The sequence below is a fragment of the Onychomys torridus genome, chromosome 3 (assembly GCF_903995425.1).
Source record: "Onychomys torridus chromosome 3, mOncTor1.1, whole genome shotgun sequence".
In the NCBI taxonomy this organism is placed as follows: domain Eukaryota; kingdom Metazoa; phylum Chordata; class Mammalia; order Rodentia; family Cricetidae; genus Onychomys; species Onychomys torridus.
Genome location: NC_050445.1, coordinates 62279831 through 62303596, shown reverse-complemented (window position 1 = coordinate 62303596; position 23766 = coordinate 62279831). Strand labels below are relative to the sequence as shown.

General features: G+C 40.9%; 1 protein-coding gene across 7 annotated transcripts in view; it reads left to right on the top strand.

The window, feature by feature from the left end:
* Positions 1–23766, top strand: part of Dync1i1 (dynein cytoplasmic 1 intermediate chain 1) — a 309433-nt gene that overhangs the window by 69182 nt on the left and 216485 nt on the right. For all 7 annotated transcript variants that reach the window (XM_036181069.1, XM_036181067.1, XM_036181068.1 and 4 more), the window contains one exon: positions 16975–17090. In XM_036181069.1, the coding sequence (XP_036036962.1) occupies positions 16975–17090 (116 nt within the window). The remainder of the gene's footprint in view (positions 1–16974; positions 17091–23766) is intronic.

Sequence of the window (23766 nt, the reverse complement as noted above, 5' to 3'; positions counted from 1 at the left end):
TCAGTATATTGGCCTTCTCCAAGAAACTGATCCTGGGAAATTTACATACCTCTAGCTCTTCATTGACTTTCTATGGTCTTAACCTCATCTCTGTACCACATATACCACTGCAGCTGTGCTCTGGGTTCCAGGACAGCAGTTTCTAATTCTTTCCAGTCTTGAGGAATAATCCTATTATAAGTTGTCCAAGAGTTTAACATTTGGTTTACAAATGGAGAATGTATGCTATAAGATACTATAGCTTCCTTATACCTTCTTAAATCTAACATTTCAACTGGAGTCCAATAGTTTATACATGCCCTTGATCAAGGAATTGCTGTATGGTTACTGGATAAATTAAGTTTTATTGTTTGAAAACAGGCTATCTTTCTATAACCTTGTAATCCAATTCTATAATTTCACCCTTAAATTCTTCTGTCTGAGTCTGAATTTCTCTGTAATTTATTTTAACAGGTTTTTCTAAAGCTTTTATCTTGGCACTTAAATTGTCTCTCTTTTTAAATTGTAAAATAAGTGTAAGTAAACAAATAATATGCATAATTGATGTTACGTACATCCTATCAATATTAATCCTCTCATATAATTTTTCCATTTTCAGACTGCCTAATGTCTTATCAAATAAAGACCAATTACCATCCATTGTAAATATTTCCCATTCTTTAATGTGGGAAAAATTTCTCTTTTAAGTAGTTTCCCCCTTTAAGATATCTGATGTCTTAATTGACTTACCACGTCTGCATAGAACAGTAGAAGTCCAAAGGAATTTCAAAACAGCTACCTAGCATCCAAGATGGGAATCCAGAGAGAGAGAGAGAGGGAGAGAGAGAGAGAGAGAGAACCTACTATCTATCAGGAGAAGAGAAAAAAGCTAGAAGCTAAAGTCCAGCCAGCATTCTGGCTAAAAGCTAAACTCTAGCCATTTGCTCCAGCTTGAGCCAATTTGGGCCTGAGCTGCTTGTAGGACCAGCTTCTTTAAGCCTGAGCCACTTGAATTGGCAATCTGGCCACAAGTAGCTCCAACTGCATGTAAATGCTTGTAGCTACAGTCAAGTGCAGCTCTGATGACGTGCAGCTGGATCTCTTATAGCTCTGGCCAGGCCTGGGGCCTGTAAACTCTGGCCAAGCTGGGGCCTATAACCCCTGGCCTGTGAGGCCACCAACAGTTTTTTATTGAATTCTTGCCATGTGGGTATCAAACGTGGACGAAATTCTAAACAGTCTTAGTAAATAAGAAACACAGAGCCAAATACAGAAGTAATAGACAAAGAGATCAGAGAGCCATGACTACCCTATCTTATCACCTAGCTGCCGTCGCTTCCCCAGAGAGAGATTCTTCCTGTGTGACTTGTGTTTTTATTATTTTCCTGTTCTGCCTTCTCATTGGCTCTAAGCCTAGCTACATGACTTCCTCGTCACTGCCTGTCTATACAGGCTGGGATTAAAGGCTCCTGTTACCACGCTTGGCTGTGTCCTTGACCACACAAAGACTCTGCCTGCCATGTGATCAGATTAAGGGCATGGGCTACCACCATCGGACTTCTGCTTATTGGTCACTATGTGACCTCTGATCTCCAGGCAAACTTTATTTATTAGCATACAAATAAAATCACATTTCAACACAATTGAAATATCACCACATACTGGGGAGATGGAGATGGGCATACCGGTGCTGTCTCCTCACCTACCCCAGCTCAATTCAGAGCAGAGTCAGTGGGTCAGAAAGACAGAGATGTGAGGCTGTGCACTGAGAGCGATGGCTTAGACATGTTTGAAAGAATTATTATAAAATATTTGAGAAAGATTGTCTTAGCCATGTTACAATTTCAAATATTGCACCATGACAGTTTCCCTTTCTGGCAGGTCTTATATTCAGGATACACACAAAAGTTTATAAAATGCTCCTTAGGCAACATGTTTTTTCTTGAGACAGTTTCATTTCCTCATCTTAGAGTTGGCACGAGGTTGACCTAGTCTGTAATGTTCTCGGTGTCTTCACGTCAGAGTGGTACTGAAATGTAACTGACACAAAGTACCATCTGCGAGCTATTGAAATTGATGTTTGGCTCGCATATGTGCTCATCAGGCTGCCACTGTTGTCAGTAAAGCAAATGGTTGTCACCCCCAAACGTGTCTTCTGTCTTCGATTTGATTGATTATTTCATTTCTTCTACTCATTTTGCGTTTAATTTGCATTTGTTTGTGCTGCTTTATTAGAGTGGAAACAGGTTACTTTTATGCCTGTCTCTCTCCTCTTGACCTTTGTGCTATTGTTATCAAAAGTTTCACCTTTGTATGTGTTATAAAGTACATGATACATTTGGCTTTTATTCAGCCACTGATCTTGCAAAGTGACTTAAAAGTAACAAAAAATAGTGTTCATCCAAACACTTATCATTTTTTCTAATGTTTTGTTTTCCTTTGTATAGACCTATATTTCTACCTGGTATAATCCTCCTCCTCTTCTCCTCTATGAATTTTTTTCTGGTATGCTATCTTCAAATTCACTAACCATTTCTGTTTGATCAGGCCAACTGCTTTTCATTTCAAAATATGTCTTTCCATTCTATAGTGTATACTTGAGTCCTTTTAAAGTGTTCTATCTCTTCATTGCAATTCCTACTGTATGAGATTTGTATTGCTTACCTTGAAAGCATTGATCTTCCACCTTTATAGCATCTTCATGACTGACATTTGAATCCTCCACTAGGTAAAACACATATCTCCATGTCACTAGTGTTGCTTTTTGTGGACTCACATTATCCTTTGGTCTGAAATGTATATCCTTATTTCTTAATTTTCCTTAGCTCACTGGTTTCTGCATGGTAAACAAAGCATTACTTCTCCCAGTCTTCACAGAATTACCCTGGAGATAACCTCACTATAGCACACAGGGAGCTCGGGTATGCCCTAAACCTCTATGCTCACCCAAACTGACATCTGTTTTCCTCTGTGGTTCCCAAGAGGCTAGAAATCACTAAGTCTCATGTGTATCCTGCAAATGAGAGGTAGGAGCCCATCCCTCCCATAGAAGCTGGGAAAGTAGAATTGCTTTATGTGTATCCTTCTGTCTGTAGGAAAACATCTCGGAGCTGAGGTTTATTACCCACTAGCTCTACTCAGAGCCAAGGAAAGAATCTATGGTAAATGGCTTTATGCTTATTTAAGCAGCATGAGCTTTAAAATACTTTAGTTGTCCTTTGCCACCCAAAAGAGTTGGGCAAACATCAGTCCCCAACAGGCAAGTTAGAGACCAGTCTTTATGACAGCAAACAAAATGTTGGGGTTCTAGATGGGGACCTGGTTATTCTAGGATGAACCTAGAGAATAGCCTTAATTGCTGACTTCAGCTATGGAGTTGATCCAAACAAGATATATTCACACACTTATTTAAACTCCAGGGATTATTAGCATTGCTTGTCTGTCAGCCCCAAGAATTGACAAGTTAGAGACAGACTTCCAAACAACTGAAAAAGTGATACTCATATTACACAGGTCAGTTCCTTCCAGGAAGATGGAACCTTATTTTTGTCACTAGGGTAAAGTTTGTGGTGAGGAGCCTTAGATGTGCTCATATTTCAAAGGACTTTGCCTTGTTAGCCTTTGGATGCAAGCAAGTTAGCAGCCAGACCCTTGGACAGCAGCTTAAAAGGTCAGATATTTGATATCCAGCCTACACCCTCCCTGGCCAAAGCAGGAATTAGTCATTATCACCTGTCACTCTGCTGGGCTAGTGTGAAGATACAGGAAGAGATCTCAGTACTTGTCTTAAAGATGCCTTTCCCCCTCTCTGTGGTCCTAGGTAGCTGTGCCTGCTGGACCAACTGGATTAACATGCAAAGACAGGTCATTTGGTAGCAGCCTTACAAGTGTGGCCCAAACCCTTCAGTCTTCAGAGAGAAACAGATGAGGAGGGTTGGTCTCTGATGTCAGGGATAAGTTTAGGGTGAGACTATCTCAGCTTTTCACACTGATTTGGAAGTAGGCTTGTTTTCAGTTCTCTAGTGTATAGACTGTCAAATATTTTTGGGATTTTCTTCAAGGGTGTTGGTTAATGTGTTCACATGGTACCTCTGTGGGGGGAGGGGGTGGGTGGCTGATCCTCCTGTTTTACGATTGCCTGATGTTTTCCCTTAGGTCAGTATGGTGTTTGTTTTAGGATTTGGTTGGTTGGTTGGTTTTGGTTTTTGCTATCAGAATTCTGAGTATTACTTTTGTGAGAGATGGATGTATTTGGATTCCTAAAAATTATCAAGATGTAAAATATACATACACATTTAGAGGACTGAAGAGAAGGTTCAGTGGTTAAGAGCACTTGCTGCTTCTGCAGAGGACCCAGATTCAATTCCCAGCACCAACACGGTGGCCCATACCCACCTGGAACTCCAATTCCAGGGGATCTGATGCTCTCTTCTGACTTCGTGAGCTTATAAATGTAGGTAGTACAGAGACAGACCTTCAGAAACACACACACACACATATGTACAAGCGCATGCACACACACACACACACACACACACACATACACACATGCACGAGCGCATGCACACACACACAAAGTACTTTGTTTTTTCATTTAAATCAACTCATTTCTTATAACTTTGCTCTGGTTAGATTATGAAGGTTTTTATTCAATAAATACTTTTGAAAACGTCTCTATTTGGTTGAAGACAGCTTCATCCTTCAGGCCTTCCTTTTGGGCTGCTTGTTTATATGGGAGCTTTTTGTGAATCAGGATCCTTTCCTCCTCACTCAGCCCCACTCTCCTTCCATAGACTCAGTCCATCTCCCTGAAGACTGGACGTCTAGAGGTGACACTGGCCATTAAGCTTTATTCTAGTGGTTCTCAACCTGTGGGCTGTGACCCTTTAGAGGGTCAAGTAACCCTTTCATAGGGTTAACATATCAGATATCCTGCATATCAGATATTTATATTATGATTCATAACAGTAGCAAAATTACAGTTACAAAGTAGCAAAGAAGATAACTTTACAGTTGGGGGTCACCACAACATGAGGAACTGCATTAAAGGATCATAGTGTTAGAAAGATTGAGAACCACTGCTCTATGCAAAAGACAACAAAAACGTGTGCAATGCATTCTCTCCTTCAAATACACCAATGAGCCCCAGCTTCACCGATTCTCCCATTTTCTTCCTTGCCTATGTGGTTTTTTGGCCTACAACTTCAGATCCTTCCACCTTGGCCTCAGCTTTCCTAATGTTTGAATTACAGCATGGGTCACTGTGCTCAGATGTTTCTACAGGTTTTTTCAGATTGGCACTCCTGCAGCACTCAGCCAGGGTTAAGTAGCTCCTGCTACTGAGACAAGATCTGTATGGTGTTCTAAACAATTTTGTAGGAATCTGGGCTTGCATTGAGTCTTAGCAGTCTGATAGGAACAGGCAGCAAGTGGCCAGAACTGTCACCAATCATCCTATCAGGGAGTTCTTCCCTTGGCCTGGGTGGTTTCCCCATAGAGACTGTAGATGCCTGTGAATTCGAAGTACATGATTCCTCCATAGTCTTCCTCTTCTGCCCAGCACATCTACAGAATTCCACGTGAGTTTGCTTCTGCATCACAGCCTGGAAATGCCCTGGGGAGTGCAGACTGGGACAGTTGTGGGGCTCCTCTTGCTTTTTTTCCCTCTTTCGTGCATCACTGTTATTTTTTAGTCATAAGATTTTCTTTTATTCAAGCAGCTACTTTCTGTCATTTCAGCTAGAATGGTATATCTGGTCCCTGGGACTCCATCGTGGACCAAAGCAAAAATTTGCCCCTGATTCTACATTTGTGTGGTAACTCTGAGATCCACAAACCAACTAGAAACAGAGAGAAATCTAGGAGATGATATTGAAAGAAAAAAAAAAAAAACACCAAGAAACCTACAAATAAAGTGAGAAAATAAGAAAACCTTAGCCTGCTTATTTTAACTAAGCCAATACTTGCTGATGTAATAAAACACTTTTCTTTTTTAGACTACTATAATAGAATACGCAAATTAAAAATGCTAGGAGAAGTAAAATGACAGGACATAAGGAGCAAATAAAGTTTCCTAGTGGGAGTAAAACATACAGGCAAGGAAGCACGTAAGTCACTTGGTTAAGCTGGGATTGTTTGGGACGTTTGGAGAGAGATTGCACTACACATGTTGTCTTTAGCAAAGACGTAAGAGCCAGTGTCCCCACTAGATGTCCAGTCTTCAGGGAGAATGGAGTCTGTGGAAAAGGAGTAAGGCTGGGTAGGAGGAATGGATTCTAAATCATAAGCAGATAAAAATCGACTTCAAGTTAAACTCAGTAACACAGGTTTTGTGTGGCACCTACCTCCACTAAAGCCTCAGGCTTGGGTGTTCCCTGTGTTCCTTAGTACATCAGACCATGGGTACAGCTGCTAGACTGTTAAAAGAAAAGGCAGAGCTGGGAAAAGGGTCTCAGTGAGAATGTGGCTGCCCTTCCTTAAGGAGGAACTAAGAATTACATCCAGTCTTTGATTTAAAAAAGGAACTGTCATTTGATCTATGTACCATGTTACCATCAACTTTTTATTCTTTGTGGTGCTTGGTGTCACACTCAGACCCTCACATTCAGTAGGCTTTATTCATGCTAGGCAAGTGCCCTGCCACAGAGCTATATCCCCAGCCCCACATGGTCTTCTATATTCTGCTTAGATCTCTCTGATTTGAAATCATTTTCAATATTTCCCATATGACCATAGCTGGTATTCTCTTGAGCATCATGTAGGTTGAGCTACTGAGCAAGCTGACAATGTTTGTGACTTCAATAATATTCCATGACAATTACACTTTCTACCAAAAAAAAATGAAATACACACAGCATCCTGAAACACACATGCAAAAATATAAAAATGTACTGGTAAAATGTGCTCCAGAGTTGAAATGTATAGATGAATATTGATTCATCAGAAAGTTTCATAATTGTAATGGATCTGATCAAAACTTTGTTGCAAGAGAGGGCGGAGGCACTTCCCTTGCCTCTTGTAATGATCATTATTTGTTCCCCAACATTTCTTAGGAAGCTGACACATTTGCCAGCCTTTATTTATGCCTTGAAAATGTTCAGCAAGCTAGTCTAAGATATTTTCTGTTCTTCAGTAGCAGCTCCATTTTCAAAAAGGCAGTGTTCCTGTTGCCTTCAGTTTCAGGAAAATGAAATCCATTCGGGGAAGGAAGTGCACTCTGAGAAATTCATTGGCATACTTGGAAGGTTCTAATTACACAGTTTAATGTTACAAAGTGTATGGAACTTACTCCAAGTCATCAAGGAAGTAAAAGGTCATTCCTAAAAATACTTCATATCAGATCTATAATGACATTGGAAAGAATACAACTCGGTACCATCTGTCCTTTCATTTTGTATTTCCCACATCTTATACTTGGGGGCAGAGCCTCTACCAGGGTGGATATGATGATTTTAACTCTTGTCCATCACAGAAGTCTTACAAAGTTTGCTTGTGTTGCAAAATCCAAAGTAAACCCTTGGGCTGCAGCCATTGACTAAGCCAGTGTTGACATTTGCTACTTTTCAGGGAAAAAGTAGGTCAGCTGCCATACTAATATCTTTGCACAGCTAGAAGCAGATCCTGTGGAGATACAATAAATGCTTCCTAAAATGATTTTAATGCAAATACAAAGGATGAAAATTCATCCTTGAATTAATGTGTAAAGGCCAACTCTCATGCTGCTTCTCTTGGAGGAAAATACCCACCACTCTGAGCACAGACGGTGCCTGTGTGTGTGGCAAGACAACCACAAAGCCAGCTACTTTCTTGATGTTATGTTCCATCCACACTGTTCCCCTCTTCCAGTGGAGTATCCCATCCTCAGCCTAGCAATCTGTCCATCAGATGTCACAGGTTGTTACCCACTGACACCAGAGCACAGTATTTTGGAAACAATTGATTCTTTGTCATTTGAAAATAATATCTTAATTCATTTTGAATATTTCATACAATGTATTTTGATCACATTCACCCCCCAACTTCTCCCAGATCCACCCTTACCTCTCTACCCATTCAACTTTGTGTCTTCTTTGTTGTTGTTGTTGTTCTTAACCCACTAAGCCCAATTTGTGCTACTTGAGGCGAGAGCTAATCATCAGACCCAGCTGTGAATCCTATGTGCCACAATAGTGATCAGCCTTGAAAAATATATCTACTGGTACAAACAGTGGCATTAATGTTATGGTAGTCACCAACCACTTTCTGATTAGACTTAAGGCTCACACCACAAGACAGAACCCATACCTGAAACTGCCATTTTTGTTATGTTTTTAAACCTTTTGTGTTACATGAACTCCTCAAATTCTTTTTCTACAGTTGCAGCATCTCAGGTGACCTTCTGTTGGTGGCTGTCATTGGCCACATTTTCAGCTTTGTCTTCTCTGAGCTCCATTCCTACACTTAGAAAATTATTCTCTATGAACTCCTGTGTCTCCCAATTATACCATTCATTTCTCTTCTTGCAGAACATGAAGCTTTGAAATGTCACCTGCCCATTTCTTTCCTTCACCCTCCATGTGATGTTAGCTAAAGTAGTCCTCCATTGTTTTCCAGAGTCCCATTCTCATCATTCTGACCAAGTCTCCACCCTTCATGAGACACAGACCACAAACACAGCTACCATCCTCTGGCTTTCCCATTGCCTCAATGCTCTGCTGCATTCCCTGTTCAGTTCTTGAACTTCTCCCTCTTTTCTCGGACCTTTTCTTTATTCCTCTTTCTTCACATTCAGCTTCTAAGATATAGTCACTTCCCACACCTGACATCTGGCTCTTGATTTTATTTTTCCTATATTTGTTATGTTAATATGGTTTAAAATTGCTTCATAGCTGTGAATTTCTTAGTAACTTCCAATAACTGTTTAGTGGCTATACAAAGTCCAAGTCTTTAGTGTCTAGTAATCTAGTCTCAATATGCCTCTCTAGATTCACCTTAAGGCCATTGCTCCCAATTCAAAACTTCTATTCTACAAAATTACACTTTCTGCCATAAAATATAAATTCAGTTCTTAGATCTTTGTGTATTCAGGAAAAGCTGCCTAGAACATGGACCCTTCCTTTTACTTGAGTTTATCATTTGGAATCTAAAGCAGGTCTTCCATTCTCAATGAAACAAAACTCATTTGTCCGAGCACATAGTAATCTGCCCACCACACTGTCTTCTCCCATTTAGGTGACTCAGTCATGTTAGCTGTTACCATTTTCAGCCTGGAGTTCTTTTTTGCTGTTTGATGCATATTTTGGCTCTTCTTTCCCATTGTGTTGTAAGGATCTGGCACAGTGCCTTGCTCAAACATGGTTTATGGTTGTAATACTGATAAAAAGCAGTTGCTTGCCATTCCTTCAGGTTTACCAAGGAAGAAAAATTTCTAGTTATCAACCTGACTCTGAGGAGTTATCTATTAAAAACACTTGATGAGGATGATAACTAGAAAAATCTCTGGCAGCATCCATCTTCAGCTGTCAATCAGATACACATATGTGTGACTAAGCGAGAAAAAAACAATGAATTACAGTTGAACATGGGCCTGATGCAGACATTCTTTTTCTGCTCTGACCTTGGCCTACTTTGGTATCTGGCCAAATGACTCTTCTTCCCTGAGAACATTTGCTCCTGGTTTTATCTCTTTGTCTTTCAGACTTTCTCTTGCCCCAGAAATGCCCTGTCACTGCAATGACATACTTAGGTTGCCAGGACTGTGAATGTCATACAGTGACCTCTGACTCTTCACCTACACGTCTTCCCAGGGAGCACCTGATTGGTGTACCATTGGTTGCTGAGTCCTCTGAAACTCTCATGCGACACCACTTCAATTTGAGGGTCTTTGTGTTTATAAAATTTAGAAAGTTCCTGAGATCAAGTTTAATTCCAACTTTTCAGAATTAACATTTCATAAATGCTGACATTAGGAAAGGATCCTATGAATGTCAGGCTGGCTGCACATTGGAACCTACCATGCCATATCAGTGATGTCTTAGGAATAGCCCAGCTTCTGCCTTTCTATGCTCAAATCCTCAGAGACACTGAAAGAAATGCTCACAAAAGATGAATGAGGGACAGCTCATATCTATAAGCAAAGGAGTCTGGCCCCTAACTCATACCATATACAAAAACTAAGACATACAGATCAAGTGCCTAGATGTGAGCACTCAAACTAGAAAACTCAGGAGAAGCTAGGTGGAAGCCATCAGAGCTTTGGAATGAGCCATGATACTTGAGGCATACCACCAAAGGACAAGGGGAAAAATTAAAATATACGTTTAATTAAATTAAAATGGAAAATGTTTGCACTTCAAAAGGCAGCATCAAAAACATGAAAAACAACTCACAGAACAAGAGAAAATATTTTGAAGTCATATATATATAGGATATAGTACCCTGTATACAAATTTTTTATAATTCAACAAAAAATAACTAAATATGTTCACAGATGTTAAAAAGCCTTACAAGCACCTGTAAAAGATGGTGGACATCATCAGCCACTGTGAGGTAACACTTCCTGCTCACTAGGGTGTCATGGTTGAAGAGGAAGTGATGAGACTTTAGGAGTGCATGGAGCTGCCGTGCACTGCTAAGGAGAATGCAGTTTATCGGGACACTTTGAGAAACAGGCAGCTACTCCGAAGTGAAACAGAATCTCCACGTAACCCATTCCTAAGTACCTTCCTGTGGGAATTGAACCCATATACGCACACAAGAACTTGTATGTTCATAGAAATATTATTCTTGTGTGCTTGTGTGTGTATATATACTTCAAAATTGGACCATTTCCCCCTTCCCTTTGCTCCCTCCAATCCCTCTGATGCTCCTCCCCTTTCTTCCTCTTAAAATCATAGCCTCTTTTTCTTTAATTGTTGTTTTATACACACACATACACACACACACACACACACACACACACACACACACACACACACACACACACCCTTAAATATATAAATACAACCTGCTCGGTCCTTTTGGTATTACTTGCATATATGACTTCAGCCCGACCACTTGGTAGTGCATAACCAATCAGGAACCTCATCCCTGAGGAGTACTATTTCTCCACTCTCAGTATTCCTTCATTGTCTGTAGCTCTTGGTATGTAAGTAGAGTCCTGTGAGTTTTCTCCCCATGCCCATTTGTGTGTCTATTGGTGTTGTCATTGTTCGGGTCTTGTTTAGGTAGTCATGTTGTTGAGGGTGTAACTTCCTGTCATTTCTAGGAGATACATTCTCACAGCAGATTTCCTGGTCCTTTTGCCTTTATCATCTTCTCACTTTCTCTTCTGAGATGTTCACTGAACCTTCGGCACAGGAGTTGTGTGAGTTGTGTTGTAGATGTATCAGTTACAGCTAAACATCCCACAATCTACAATCACTTCCTCTTTGCTGTTTGACTGTTTGTGGGTTTTTTTTGTAATGATCTCCTCTTGCTAAAAAGAAATCTATTTGACGGGCAGTGAGGGCTGCACTTATCTGTGAGAATAAGGATAAATATTTAGAATGCAGTTAAGAATTAGTCAGCATTATTGTTAACATCAAGGCATGGAACAATTCAAATACTACCCACTGGTGGATGGATTAAAAGTAATGTGTGTCCATATAATAGTATATTAATCATGCTATGCCAATAAACATTGAAAACACAGCTGAATGGGGACACTGGTTCATGGGAGTCATTTTCTTCTTGAGATCTAGCTAATGAGAGATCCGTACCTGGGCAGATAAGATCGTGCTCATAGACACTTTATTGTTTTTTTACACTGAGTGGTTCAAACAGCCTTCGGAAGCTTAAAGCAACATCAGTCCTCATTTCCAACTTTCCTTTCAGAAGAAAAATTCCAAGATGGATGCAGTATTTCTTTGCTGAGCCAGTGTCCTCACAGCATTAGGAAAGCCAGGAGAGAAGGACCTTTCAGGATGACTTAAAGGGATGGAGAGGAGCCAAGCCCCAGTCCCATCCCTGTGGAGATGTGACCCCTGTGTCACTTTAGGAAGTTTCAAGTCAGTTTGTGAGAGGTCCATGGTGCCGTTACCCAGTGTGTCCAGTGTGACTTACTGACGCTTTAAGCATTTAACTAGAATACGTTCCAGCCATTTGCTCATAGTCTGTCCACTGTGATTGGCTTACCTACGGTCCATCTTCTCACACTCTCATTCATCTTTGCCCCTGCCCTGCTCCTAGAGCTTCACAAGCTTCATTCAGAACTTCCTTCACTTTTCAGTGACACTGAGCTGTGTGCTCTGGAATTTGGCTACGGACTGGGGAAGTCAAAAGGATCTGCAAAGGCATTGAAGTCTATCTCTCTCCACTCTGATATTTCTAGGCCAGTGAAATACCACCTGCAGTAGCCATTGGAATTCCTAGGGCCGAGGAGTTGAGCCCTTGATAGGCTTCCAAATTACAGATGACAGCTCCTCACCTCACAGGTTTTAGTGCTATGAATTTGAAGTGGGAAATGTGACTTTGCATTTTTCTCAAAAAATGCTTCCTGAGCGGCTGATCTGGAAAACCAGCCCCAGGACTTCATCCATTTGTGGTCCCTCTATGTTTATGAAACACAGCAGCAATTAGTCCATATAGATGAGGCTTTACTGCGCTTTCTAGGGGATGTTGAATTACATTATATATATGGTTACATAAAGCCCTATGTCGATTTAGTTTAGTAATTTAAAATTTTAATTAAAACCTCTTACTTTTAAAAGTGAATTTTCAAGGCAAAAATGCACGTAGTAATTTAATAATGATGTCAAACATCCAGAACGTGGTCCATTTAAATTTCAGCTTCTATTTTCACATTTGTTCTGCATTTCCCTGGTCTCATCTCTGCCTTCTGTCTCCAAGCATTTAATTTATGGCTATTCTGTGTCTAGCTCTGAAGTAAGCCCCACAGAACAGGGATGGGTGTTGAAGACACAAATAAGTTCCCCACCGAATCAGAGTCGATCGGTGTGAAAATAAGGGCTCGCACCAGGGACAACAGCAGCAATGACTGTGTGCCTGGACTGTAGGGAGTGTGCTATGGTGGACGAGCAGCAAAGATGTTCTAGAAGAAGACCAGGAGCCAGGATGGAATCAATGGCTTAACCAAAAGGAAAAGCAATTATAATAGCATTAATGTGACAGTGGTTTATCCATTTATTTGTTAAAAAGTTTCCCTTTGAACTGAAGAGCCTTCTTCATCCAGCTTTTAACAAAAATAGGGAGCCAGATACTTAACGTTTATGTTTTAAAGCAAAGCACACTATATGCTTTGTCTAGTGGGCATACTAATAAAATAATTTTGCCATCTGATAGAGTTGTAGAATATTTTGAGCAAACTGAATATTAAAAGACTGTGTAAACCTATGTGTTCTGGACCAAACAAAACAAGGACTGCTGGCTGATGAGACCAGCAGTGATGAGACTCCATTTCAGACACAGCTAAAAAGAAGGGCTTTGCTATGAGAGGGCGCCACCTTCTGGCCAGCCTTTCTGGACTCATTAATGCCAGGATCTATGTGGTTCTTACCTCAGAAACAGGGTCTTTTGTAGAATCCTAGAAATCCCAGGCCAGACCCTTTTGTGGGAGTCCTATCTCATACTTATAAAACGAGCAAATATACTTGAACTAAGATGGTGTTAGGTTGTGTAAAACGTGCTTCAATGGATGTGTGGCCATCAGCATTAGACAAGGTCAATGTGGCACACTTTCCAAGTATGTGGTCCTTTGTTTTACTGTCCAGAAGAGTTGAGGCCTGCTGCTTACAAGCCTGGAGCAAATTTCTCAGCCTCACTGACCCCCAATTCTTCATCTGTAAAACAACAATAATAGTATGAAATTTTATTCAGGACAAAATATGTAAAAAAAAAAAAAAGTGTAGCATGAATACATGATTGTCAAAACAACAGCAAGATATCCACAAAGAACAAGTTGTTTAATATAAATATAGCTTAATCAATCCAGGGACTGTAAGGAGCTACATAATCTACCCAAAATATCTTGAAGAGTATTGTAAGAGTTGCTTTATAGTTTTCAGTCCTTTGGGACGAATCTACCCTCTGGATGAAGAACCACCTTTTGCCAAGCTGTCAACTGATCAGTGCCCTGGGGGATCAACACGAAGACAGCTCAGCTTTTATTTGCTTATGGTGGCTCAGGCTGAGCTAGGGCCCAATCTCCCAAACATAACATCACTGAGAGACTGCTTGAAACTTTTCAATAATTAATAAAACAAGAAAATATTTTGTTTTAGTTAGATAAACTCATTTATTCAAGCTAAGTTTCGAAAACTTGGAAATTTCATAGTGATATTTTTAATTAATGCAAAAGCAAATGGAGCAGCCAAACCCCATACCATGGTACTCCTACCAAAGTAAATGAATAAATGAATAAATAAATATAAATAAAAATACGAGTACGGTTCTTAAATTTTATTGCCAGAGATAACTAACCCCAGGGACTTAAAAAATCTTAAATTTGGAATATTCATGAACAACCTGCCTCTTCTAAAGTTTTATAAATTAAACACTATCATAATCAGTCACAAAGATACGCTAAAAACCAAGTTGCCTAAGCCAAGAGCTTCACAATATTCCAAGCCCTAACTACAGGTTTTACAAGCTCTAACCTCATCTAACCTCAAAGCTCGAAGATGGGTCCAGAGTTCACATCATGGGGCTTGATAGGACTGGCTATTTATCTTACCCTATTGTTTGACTGGGTTGGTAAGTGGCAAAGTGGGGATGTGAACCTGTTTTTTGTAGAGTTTCTCAAGCTATATTGCCTGAGTGGTTTGAACAGATCATAATGGATTATCAAATTATGTACTAGTTTTGGCTTTCCTATGGCCTGCTTCTCATTGTCCAACAAGATAGGTCTTAAGTACACATCCTGTTAGCAAGATGCCCAGAACACCGATTGCAGGTACAGTGGTCACATTGTGATGCCTGGAGATCCCTGGGCCTCATACACATTGGTGGAAGGTTAGAACCTAGGCAATCTCTGTATAATTCCTGGACCTTGTGATTACAACTGCCCTAGTGAACCTCAGGAAGATGAGTTGGGTGAATGAGCAGAACAGAGGGCTTTGCTGCAAGCAGACCTGGTGTGTCCATTCACATTTTCCTCTTCATTTGTATCAAGCACTCGAAGACAGAAAATGTTCATCTCAGACCCAAGAAGGTTTTAAAATAATACCTCAAGTGTCTTCCTTTCCAATTCTAAGCCTTTTACCCAATTTGGTAATTTTTGTTACTAGTAAATCAAAATTCACTGTAAGGAGGTATGTAGGACTGGTGTTGGGGGACGAGCCGGGGCCTTTGGTGTATTCTTCTCATTCAGAGCTCCAAGTTTTGGGACCAGGCAGATCAGGTCTGTGTGTAGCAGGGGCTGTGGTAGGGTTTACTGTGTTGTACTGCAGATATGTCCAACCAGGCTTGCTCTCTACAGCAGTATTTGTCTATCTGTTTGCTTCTGTCTGCTGCGTGTACACTTAGAGTCCATGCTAACTGTTTTAGAAACTTAAGAAATTTTGTTTCCTATGGAATATTTGGGAAATGTCTCTGGAAGTTCCTGGCCTTGGTGTACACTCTCTGTCATACTTTCAGTACTTGTAGCAATTTAAAGACAAGGAAATGAAGCCATGACCTTTATGTGTAATGACGGAGCACCATAACAAACCTGGGTGTGTTCTGACTGTTCTTAGCTAGAGAGGAGTGTTGAACTTTGACTAAAAGATGATTATGCCTTTCTCTTCTTTTTCCTCCCTCACATGTGTATCCAACTAGAAACTTTGAAGAAATATTCTAGAATATGTCCAATGCCACTGCCAACTCTGTATCCTAAAAATAAAGTTCAAGAAACCATTCTAAGATGTATACATCTGAAAGTTGTGTATGTGCATACATATGAAACGTGGTGTATGCCTCACGCATACATGGTACCTATGCACTATGGAGAAGTCTCACAACAGGAGGCACCATTTTCTCTGCTCCCAGATGAGGAAGCTGAAACATGGAGGGCTGAGTGGCTGTGCAAGATACACACAAAGATAGTGAGTTCAGGGCTGCTTTCCCATGGGCAATGATGGTGACTATTTTCTGGATACTTGGGAGGACCTGATATTTGGAGTGACTCACACTCACCATTAAGAACCTTAGTTAGGAATTTGGCTTAGCAGAAGCATTGGATGAGGACTGGGGTCAATAATAGCATATGCATTCCTGGGGTCAATACTATTTTAACCCTGGTTCCACCAGTTGTAAATTGTAGCATTTGGAACACTGGAGCTGATTTTTTCCTTATATAATGTTGAAAAGATGACATCCCACACTTCACAGAGATGTCATGAAAACAGATGATATAATGGGTGTAGAGACATCTGGAAACATTTGAAATGTTGCATAAATATTCAAAAAATGATGACTTGCATGGTCACAGTTAGTTTGGGGTTACAAAACTGAGATTCTATTAGCCTGAGTCCATTGTTCTTTTCATTCACTTGTGCTATCTTAGTGTGCAATGCAAACACATTCATTCACACATTGATCATTCTTCTTCTGGGTAAATGAGACCTGGCATACTCTGCCTTGGAATGGGATTCTCACTGTTGCTGCTGCTGCTTCCATAAACAGTGTGTTGCTCCAGCATGGAATCCACTTCCCTCTTACTCAAACTTGAAAATTCTCCCACCCCATGAAGCTAGAATCTACATTGCCAACAAAAGCTCCCTATAAACCTGCTATCTAAGCATAATCAGAGATGCTCAGAGTAGAAGCCTCACCTGAGCTGGAGCAGGACTTCAGTTTACAGATAGGAAAGTGGAGGGCCATTGTGAGAAATTTATGTGATATCACCCATCCAGGGCCATGAGCCTGGCACTGTCTCGAGAAGCTGAGGGAATCTGGGTTTATTTTTGTGTTTTTGGAGCTGACAGGTCTTTTGAAATAAACACATCACCTTCCTAAGTGTTTGCCCTTTGCTACTTACAGAAGAAGACTGCACAAGCTGGGCGTATCCAAGGTCACCCAGGTGGATTTCCTGCCCAGGGAAGTAGTATCCTACTCCAAGGAGACACAGACTCCTCTTGCGACTCATCAGTCTGAAGGTAAAAGTTGGCTTTTGTTTTCTTGTGTGCCACGTCTGCAGAAATTGTCAACATCCTTTGTGTTGATTTTATATCCCAGGGTCATCATAGGATGTAAACAGAGTGACACCCAGAAAGCCACTGATGCCCTTTTTCTCTGATTTTGGAGGGTCTGCAGAGGGAATCCTTTGCTATTCCTCCAAAAAAATCCATGAACTTTTAAGTGTATAACCTTTGTGTCAAGTTCCTGTGCTTATATGTGCAGCAGGTGGACAACATCTAAGTAGTGAACAGATGTTTTCACAAATGGTGTTAAGACTATGTACATTAAGATTCACCATTCAGGGATGGAGAGTTGGCTCAGAAGTTAAGAGTGCATCCTGCTCTTGCACAGAACAAGCACCCAGGTCTGGTGGCTCACAACGACCTGTAAATTCAGATCCAGAGGATCCAATGCCCTAATGTATATGCACACACCCAGTATACACACACACACACACACACACACACACACACACACACACACACACGAACAAATTAAAAAATACTTTAAAAATTCACCATTTGTAGGGGCAGCAAACTGCAGCCCACCACCTGTTTCTAAAAATGGACTCTTACTGGGGCATAGATACTACCAGTCATTTGCACCTATGGCTAATTTTCCTGCTATCAATGGTCTGGTTGAATAGAACATGAAGGAGACGTTAGCTGTCTCACAAAGCCTAAAATCTTAGACCTAATGCCGTACAGAAAACCTTTTCTGGGCCATGATTTTCTGGGCAATTCACATATCAACACACAGGTTAACAATATTCTCCATGTACATTCCATGTACATGAGTGGGAATGAAACTGTATACCTCTTTCATGCATACCAGAAACTACTGTGAAGTGGAAAATTTGTATGTAAATCATTAAAAGTCAATGTGGTGATTTATTATGACTTCTAACTTCCTGGGATTGGAATCTTGATCGAAATGAGCCTCTGGGCACATCTGAGGGATTTTCTAGATTTGCTTAGTTGAGGTAAGAAGACCCACTGTATATGCAGGAGACACTCTTATGTGAATTGAGGTCTTGGTCTGAATTGAAAGGAGAAAGGGACCTGAGCAGCAGCATTCACATCCCTTTTTGCTTATGCCGTCTGCCTCGAGGCCCTACGCCCACGAACCATTTGCCATGCTAGACTACAGTCTAGCTATTCTCCAACTGCAAACCAAAATAAAACCTTGCTTAAGTGACTCCTTGACAGGTATTTTTATCATAGTAACAGGACAAGGAACTAATACAGACAACAATAAGAAAAGTTAAAATCGATAAAACCTAATGTTTCCTTAAAGTACAATACCATGCTGGGGGATAGAGACACAGCTCAGTGGCAGGTTGCTTGCCTAGCATGTACACAGCCCTGGTACAGTTCTCAAAACTGTGAGAGACAAACAAACAAATACACACATTCTACCAAGATAAAATTACAAGAAAATCGGAGAGATGTGTATACAGAAAATGGAGTAAGTCAAGTTGCATTGTTAGAAAGTAACATTGCTGATATAGCAAGGCAAAGGGTCTTTTACTTCATAGGTCATTGGTGTGGGGAAGAGGATGTTAGAATTTGGGGTTCATTATTGCTATGTATTAAATACTGAGCAAAATCATAAATAATGAACTATATTATTATTTCATACTTGGTCTATAACAAACATAAACCAATGCAGCTTGGTTTGTGCAGGCTACAGAGATTTTTCTATTTGCATTGTCAATACATAATTTCAAAAATGAAAAGAAATCTTGTTCCTTGAAGTTCAGGCTGCCTACACACCTTCGGGAGAGCTTTTCTCGGGAATACTGGGAGGACAAATCTTTGATAGTAGGGCCCATCAAGCCGGATGATAAAGTTTCAACATTTAGATGCAGACAAGTAGCACCCTCTGGTGGTGAAACTTTAAACAAACTAACGGTACATTATGACCTGTGTGTTAGCTTGGAAGAAAATAGCATGCTAGAAAAACCTTCAGGAGTCCTGTCCTTGGGCCTCCAGACAAGAGCAGGAAGATCTTTAAAAAGCAACCTCACTAGCCAGCCAAAACATTTGTTTGAGTTCATTTGCTGCCAGAGGCGTCTGCAGAACTATAGCAGAGGTATGTTTATTTAGCCCCAAATTTAACCCATAACGTAAATCGATACAGCTGAAAGAGGAGAAGGAGTGAATTATTTTTAAGAATGTGTATACTTACAATATTGGAAATGGTACAGAAATATTTACAAGGGTAGATAAATTAAGGATGAAAAGGCATCAACTCTAAACTTTTAAACTGGAATACATCAAAAGGAAAAGCCCACAGAGTTCATTTTATTACTGCGGAGAGAGGTTGGGAGCCCTCATTATGCTGTGGTCCAAGCAGCAGGAAGGGAGGAATTTATTTCTTAGCAATTGGCAGAAGTTCTTTCTGTTTTCTTAACAAGACCCATAGAGCTTTCTTGTGGTAATGATTCAAATTCCACAATACAGACTTGAACCCAAAGCCAGCTACCGGAGCCTACAGGAGCTCATGATATTAAAGCAACAACCAATGAGTGTAGACAAGAAAGCTTTTATTATTGTCATCTCACCACAGAGGTTGGACCCTTGACCTTTGGCTGCCTGGCTGTTCAGGATGCCCAGGGTCCATCTTTCACCTGCTGGGTGAGATGACAGGAAGGGGAAGCACAAGAGTCAGCAGTGAGCAGTCCACAGCCAGGTCCTTCCAAATGGGATACTTGGATTGGTGCCCAAGGTAGTGTTTGAGCAAGTACAATGTTGTTGTGACAAAAGCAGCCTTGCAGGGACAGGCTACTGAACTTTACAGCACAGTGAGGCTCTTGGATGGATGGCATCTGCAGCTGTCCAGGGTATGAATCCCACACGAGCTCTTTATTAACCATAATATATAGAGACTGGTTGGTTCTTTTTAACTCATTGTTCAATTAATGAAGCTCAAACTAACAATTTCAGAGCAGATATTCTGCCTCGACTGGAGTTCTAGTGTATTCACCCTCCTACACAGACACATTGGACTTGATGAAACATGGGCGAAGTAGTTTGGACTTGCTGGAGTCTGAGCATCTTTCCTCTACCACATACTATAATGAGCACTCTCCTCAGTGAATTAACTTGTCACACAGTGATCTGTTGTGAGAAATACTCCAAAATGTTTTTAAACTTGGTAGATTTAGGAACAAAATCTCCATCAATACAATCCTCTCAAATAGCTGAGACCTTCCTTATCTGCCCAGGTCATTAGTCACAGGGAAAAAAGGTTGAGAATGGAGAACTCTGAACAGGAGCAGGTTAATCTCTACCCTCAAACATTTTAAACATACGCTTTTTATTCCCAAGTAAGGAAAGAATATGTATATTTCTCTGCCAAGTTGCCTCTGCTTTGCATGTTATTTCCATAACTGTCCATTGTAGTAAACCAATCCTGCCTGTGTTTTAAGATGAGTAAATGGCTGGTGAGCAACAGGCACCATGCAGCTGAGTGAGAGTGGTATGTCCAGATTGCTCTGGACTCCCCAGGTTCTACATGGCCCCTGGAGCAGTGAGAACATCTTAGTGTGCTGGGATGGGTGGAAGATGCTTCTGCATCCTGTTGTTAGTCTTGAAGTTTCTCTGTACTTCTATGGCATCTCATAAATGAGAACTTGGAGTTTCTCTTGGCCACTTCCTGCCTTCACTTCTCGCCTATCTCTGATGTCTTACAGCCAAGATAAACAGTGACTGCTAGGCTTTCCCAAGCACTCTTGAAGGCTTGTGCTTCTGTGTATGTGCCATGCTGTATTCCCTATTTGGAATGGCATCCCTTCCATGTGCCTTCTTCCAGGAGTGTGCCCCAGGGTCACTTCCTTGGCAAGCCCATCCTCATACCATGGTCAAAGTCTGGTTCCTCCTTATACTGCATGGATCCTCACATGTCTCCCCAGGCCATGGTTTCCCTATAGGCAGAGTTCTTTACCCACTTTGCACCTCACACAATGCCTGGTTCAGAGCACACTCACTAGATGTGCAAACAAGCGAGAAGCACAAATTGCTAGAGGCTGAAGAAACAGGAAACGAAAATCCTCGTGTTTTCTGGGGTGATGCAGGCCATCCACGTGAAATCGCACTGGTTTTGTGAGGTTTGGATGGAAACTCCATTGAAGAAAGATTTGTCTTTTCAAAGGAGCTTAATGTTTCTCTTTCAGCCAGGCCTGTTTCTTTCCTTGGGTGCATGTAGGCATTATCTTCTCATCAGTGTCATGGGAAAACTGGGGGCAGCCTGGGTTGGCCCAGGATAGAGCAAAGCAGCCTGCGGGCTTCACTCTGCAGAAATGTCTTTAGAGGAACTTAGGAGTGGATGGGTCTGCAGGGAGGCAGCTGAGGAAGGCAGCAGTTTCACTTTTGTATGCCCGGAAAATATTTTCTTGGTAGGGAGGGAATTCCAACCTTGATTTCCCATTGTCTCCAGGATACATTCCCTACAGAAGACACAAATAACAAATGGCTGCTGTTTGAGAAGTCAAATAGTCTGGTCTGATACTGTCCAATGAAATCATACGGCGCCACTGGTAATTTTAATAATATATTTCAGTTAACTTCATAATTTCAAGATAATCAAATCTCAAAATGTAATCAGTGAGAAATTATCAATGAGACATCACTCTCTGTCTTTGTACATAAACTGAGTCTTCACTCTCTGTCTGTGGACATAAACTGAGTCTTCCAACAGTGGTTTCTAGCTTACATTTGCAGCATGTCCCAATTCAGACTCATTTTCTTAGAAGCACTTATTGCTGGATTTCATTAACTTTATGATAAAAAGAGTAGATCCATGTGCCACTTTTTTCCAACTGAATCTAGTGGCCGCTTTTAAATTGAAACCTAAATTAATTATAGTGAGCTAAAGTACAGTGTCTCAGTTGCAGAGCTAATACTCCAAGGCTGAGTTTTTACAAAATTAATGGTTCTTGTATTGGACAGCCCAGGTCTCTCCACAACCATCACTTCATAAGTTTAGACACTGAGACCTGAAACACCCATATGAGCTTCACTCTACTATCACTGGGGTGAAGGACTGTAGTGAGATCACTTTGATGCAGGGATACTCTGGGATGATGTGTTATGGATTTCCTTCCTTTTTGTAAGATCATCCATATCAAACAGGGTTAGATGGTTGGACAAAAGGATGAATGTCCACAGCAGGTTAACTCAAAGAGGCCCCAAATAAGCCTCATCTTGATATCAGAGAGGCTTCCATGGAAAGCTTCTGGGTTGCCTTTTTCATCTGGGTATTCCATTTCATTTGGGTATGCATCCCTCTCACTTTGTCAAACAGAGCACCAGCACTGGAGTTGGTTATCTTGGCCTCTGTGCCTCTTCTCCTTCCTTCTCTGAGTCCATGAGTGAAAATAGTTAAGATGGTTGGCTAGCCCACCCACAGCTCAGTTAGAGCTCTTCTCAGACCTTTGACCCCCTAAATTCACTCTCTGATTTTAAAAGAGTGCCCAATAAGGTCATTCCCCAGAGAATGCGAAGGGAAATAGTTCTTTTGGAATCTGACATTTTAAATCAAATGGTTCTTCCGCACAATTCCCAAGTGGAAGTCAGTCCTGAAACAGCTCACAGTTACTCAGGAGGAAAAATGAAACTGTGGTAGATAACCCAGACTCAAGCTTTGTGGTTGGCTACTAAGACTCCTGGGCTCTGTCTCTGAACTTATTACTTAGAAGAACAGTTAAGTGTTTGTTGATGAGTCATGGTGGCATCTGGGTGTGAATTAAAAGTGGCTAGTATGAGTACATATATTAATTTTACTTTTAGCTCTGCTCCATAGAGAATGGGCTATTATACTCTATAATACATATGTTGATATATGTCTTATTTTATATTCCTTATAGTTCCATTTTGATACTTGTTACCAGTATTAATGTTCTTTAAAAGTAGATAGGCTGTAGAAGCCCCAGTCCTGTTGTTAACAAATGTTAAGGATTGGCAAATCCTCCTAAAGTCAATAACTGTATTTTCAAACATTTCCCCCATTTTCTCTTTGTATACACCTTAACTGAGTAATGACAGTATCATGCTTCCAGGTCTTCAGGTAGGGAGCCCCATGTTCAGGACAAGATGGCCAAGTCTGGTGGTCGAGCCAGCTGATGTAGAGGGGAAAAGATAAGGAAAGTGCAAACCTTCCACTGTGAAGCAATGCTCAGTGTACTGGGTAGATGGAGTATACCCAAGCTTATAAATTCCCATCTCTGTTCCATTTGCTGTTACATCCCGATTATTGTTGTGACTTTCTTATAAGTCACCTGGTGAACTGACAACATAGAAAATTTTACCCAGGAACCCACAGAATTTAAACTTTGTGTTTGGGGAAACACTTTATAGAAATTTATGAAAATCAGAGGAAGTTCCTGGACCTATGGCTTGAGCTAAAACAGAGGGTTGAGCTTGTCACCCACTCCTCAAGCCATCCAGTTCCATCAGAAGTAGCCACCTCCACCCAGTACCCTCGAGCTCTTCATCCCACCCACACTACTGTACAGCAGTGACAACTTGATTCTTCAAATCCTTCTTTCCAGTGGCTGCTTCCTTAAAGATCTGCACAGAGGAACAATTATTTAACTGTTTGTTACTATTAACAGAGTCCCACTCATGAACTCCTGAGTCTTCATCTTTGAAA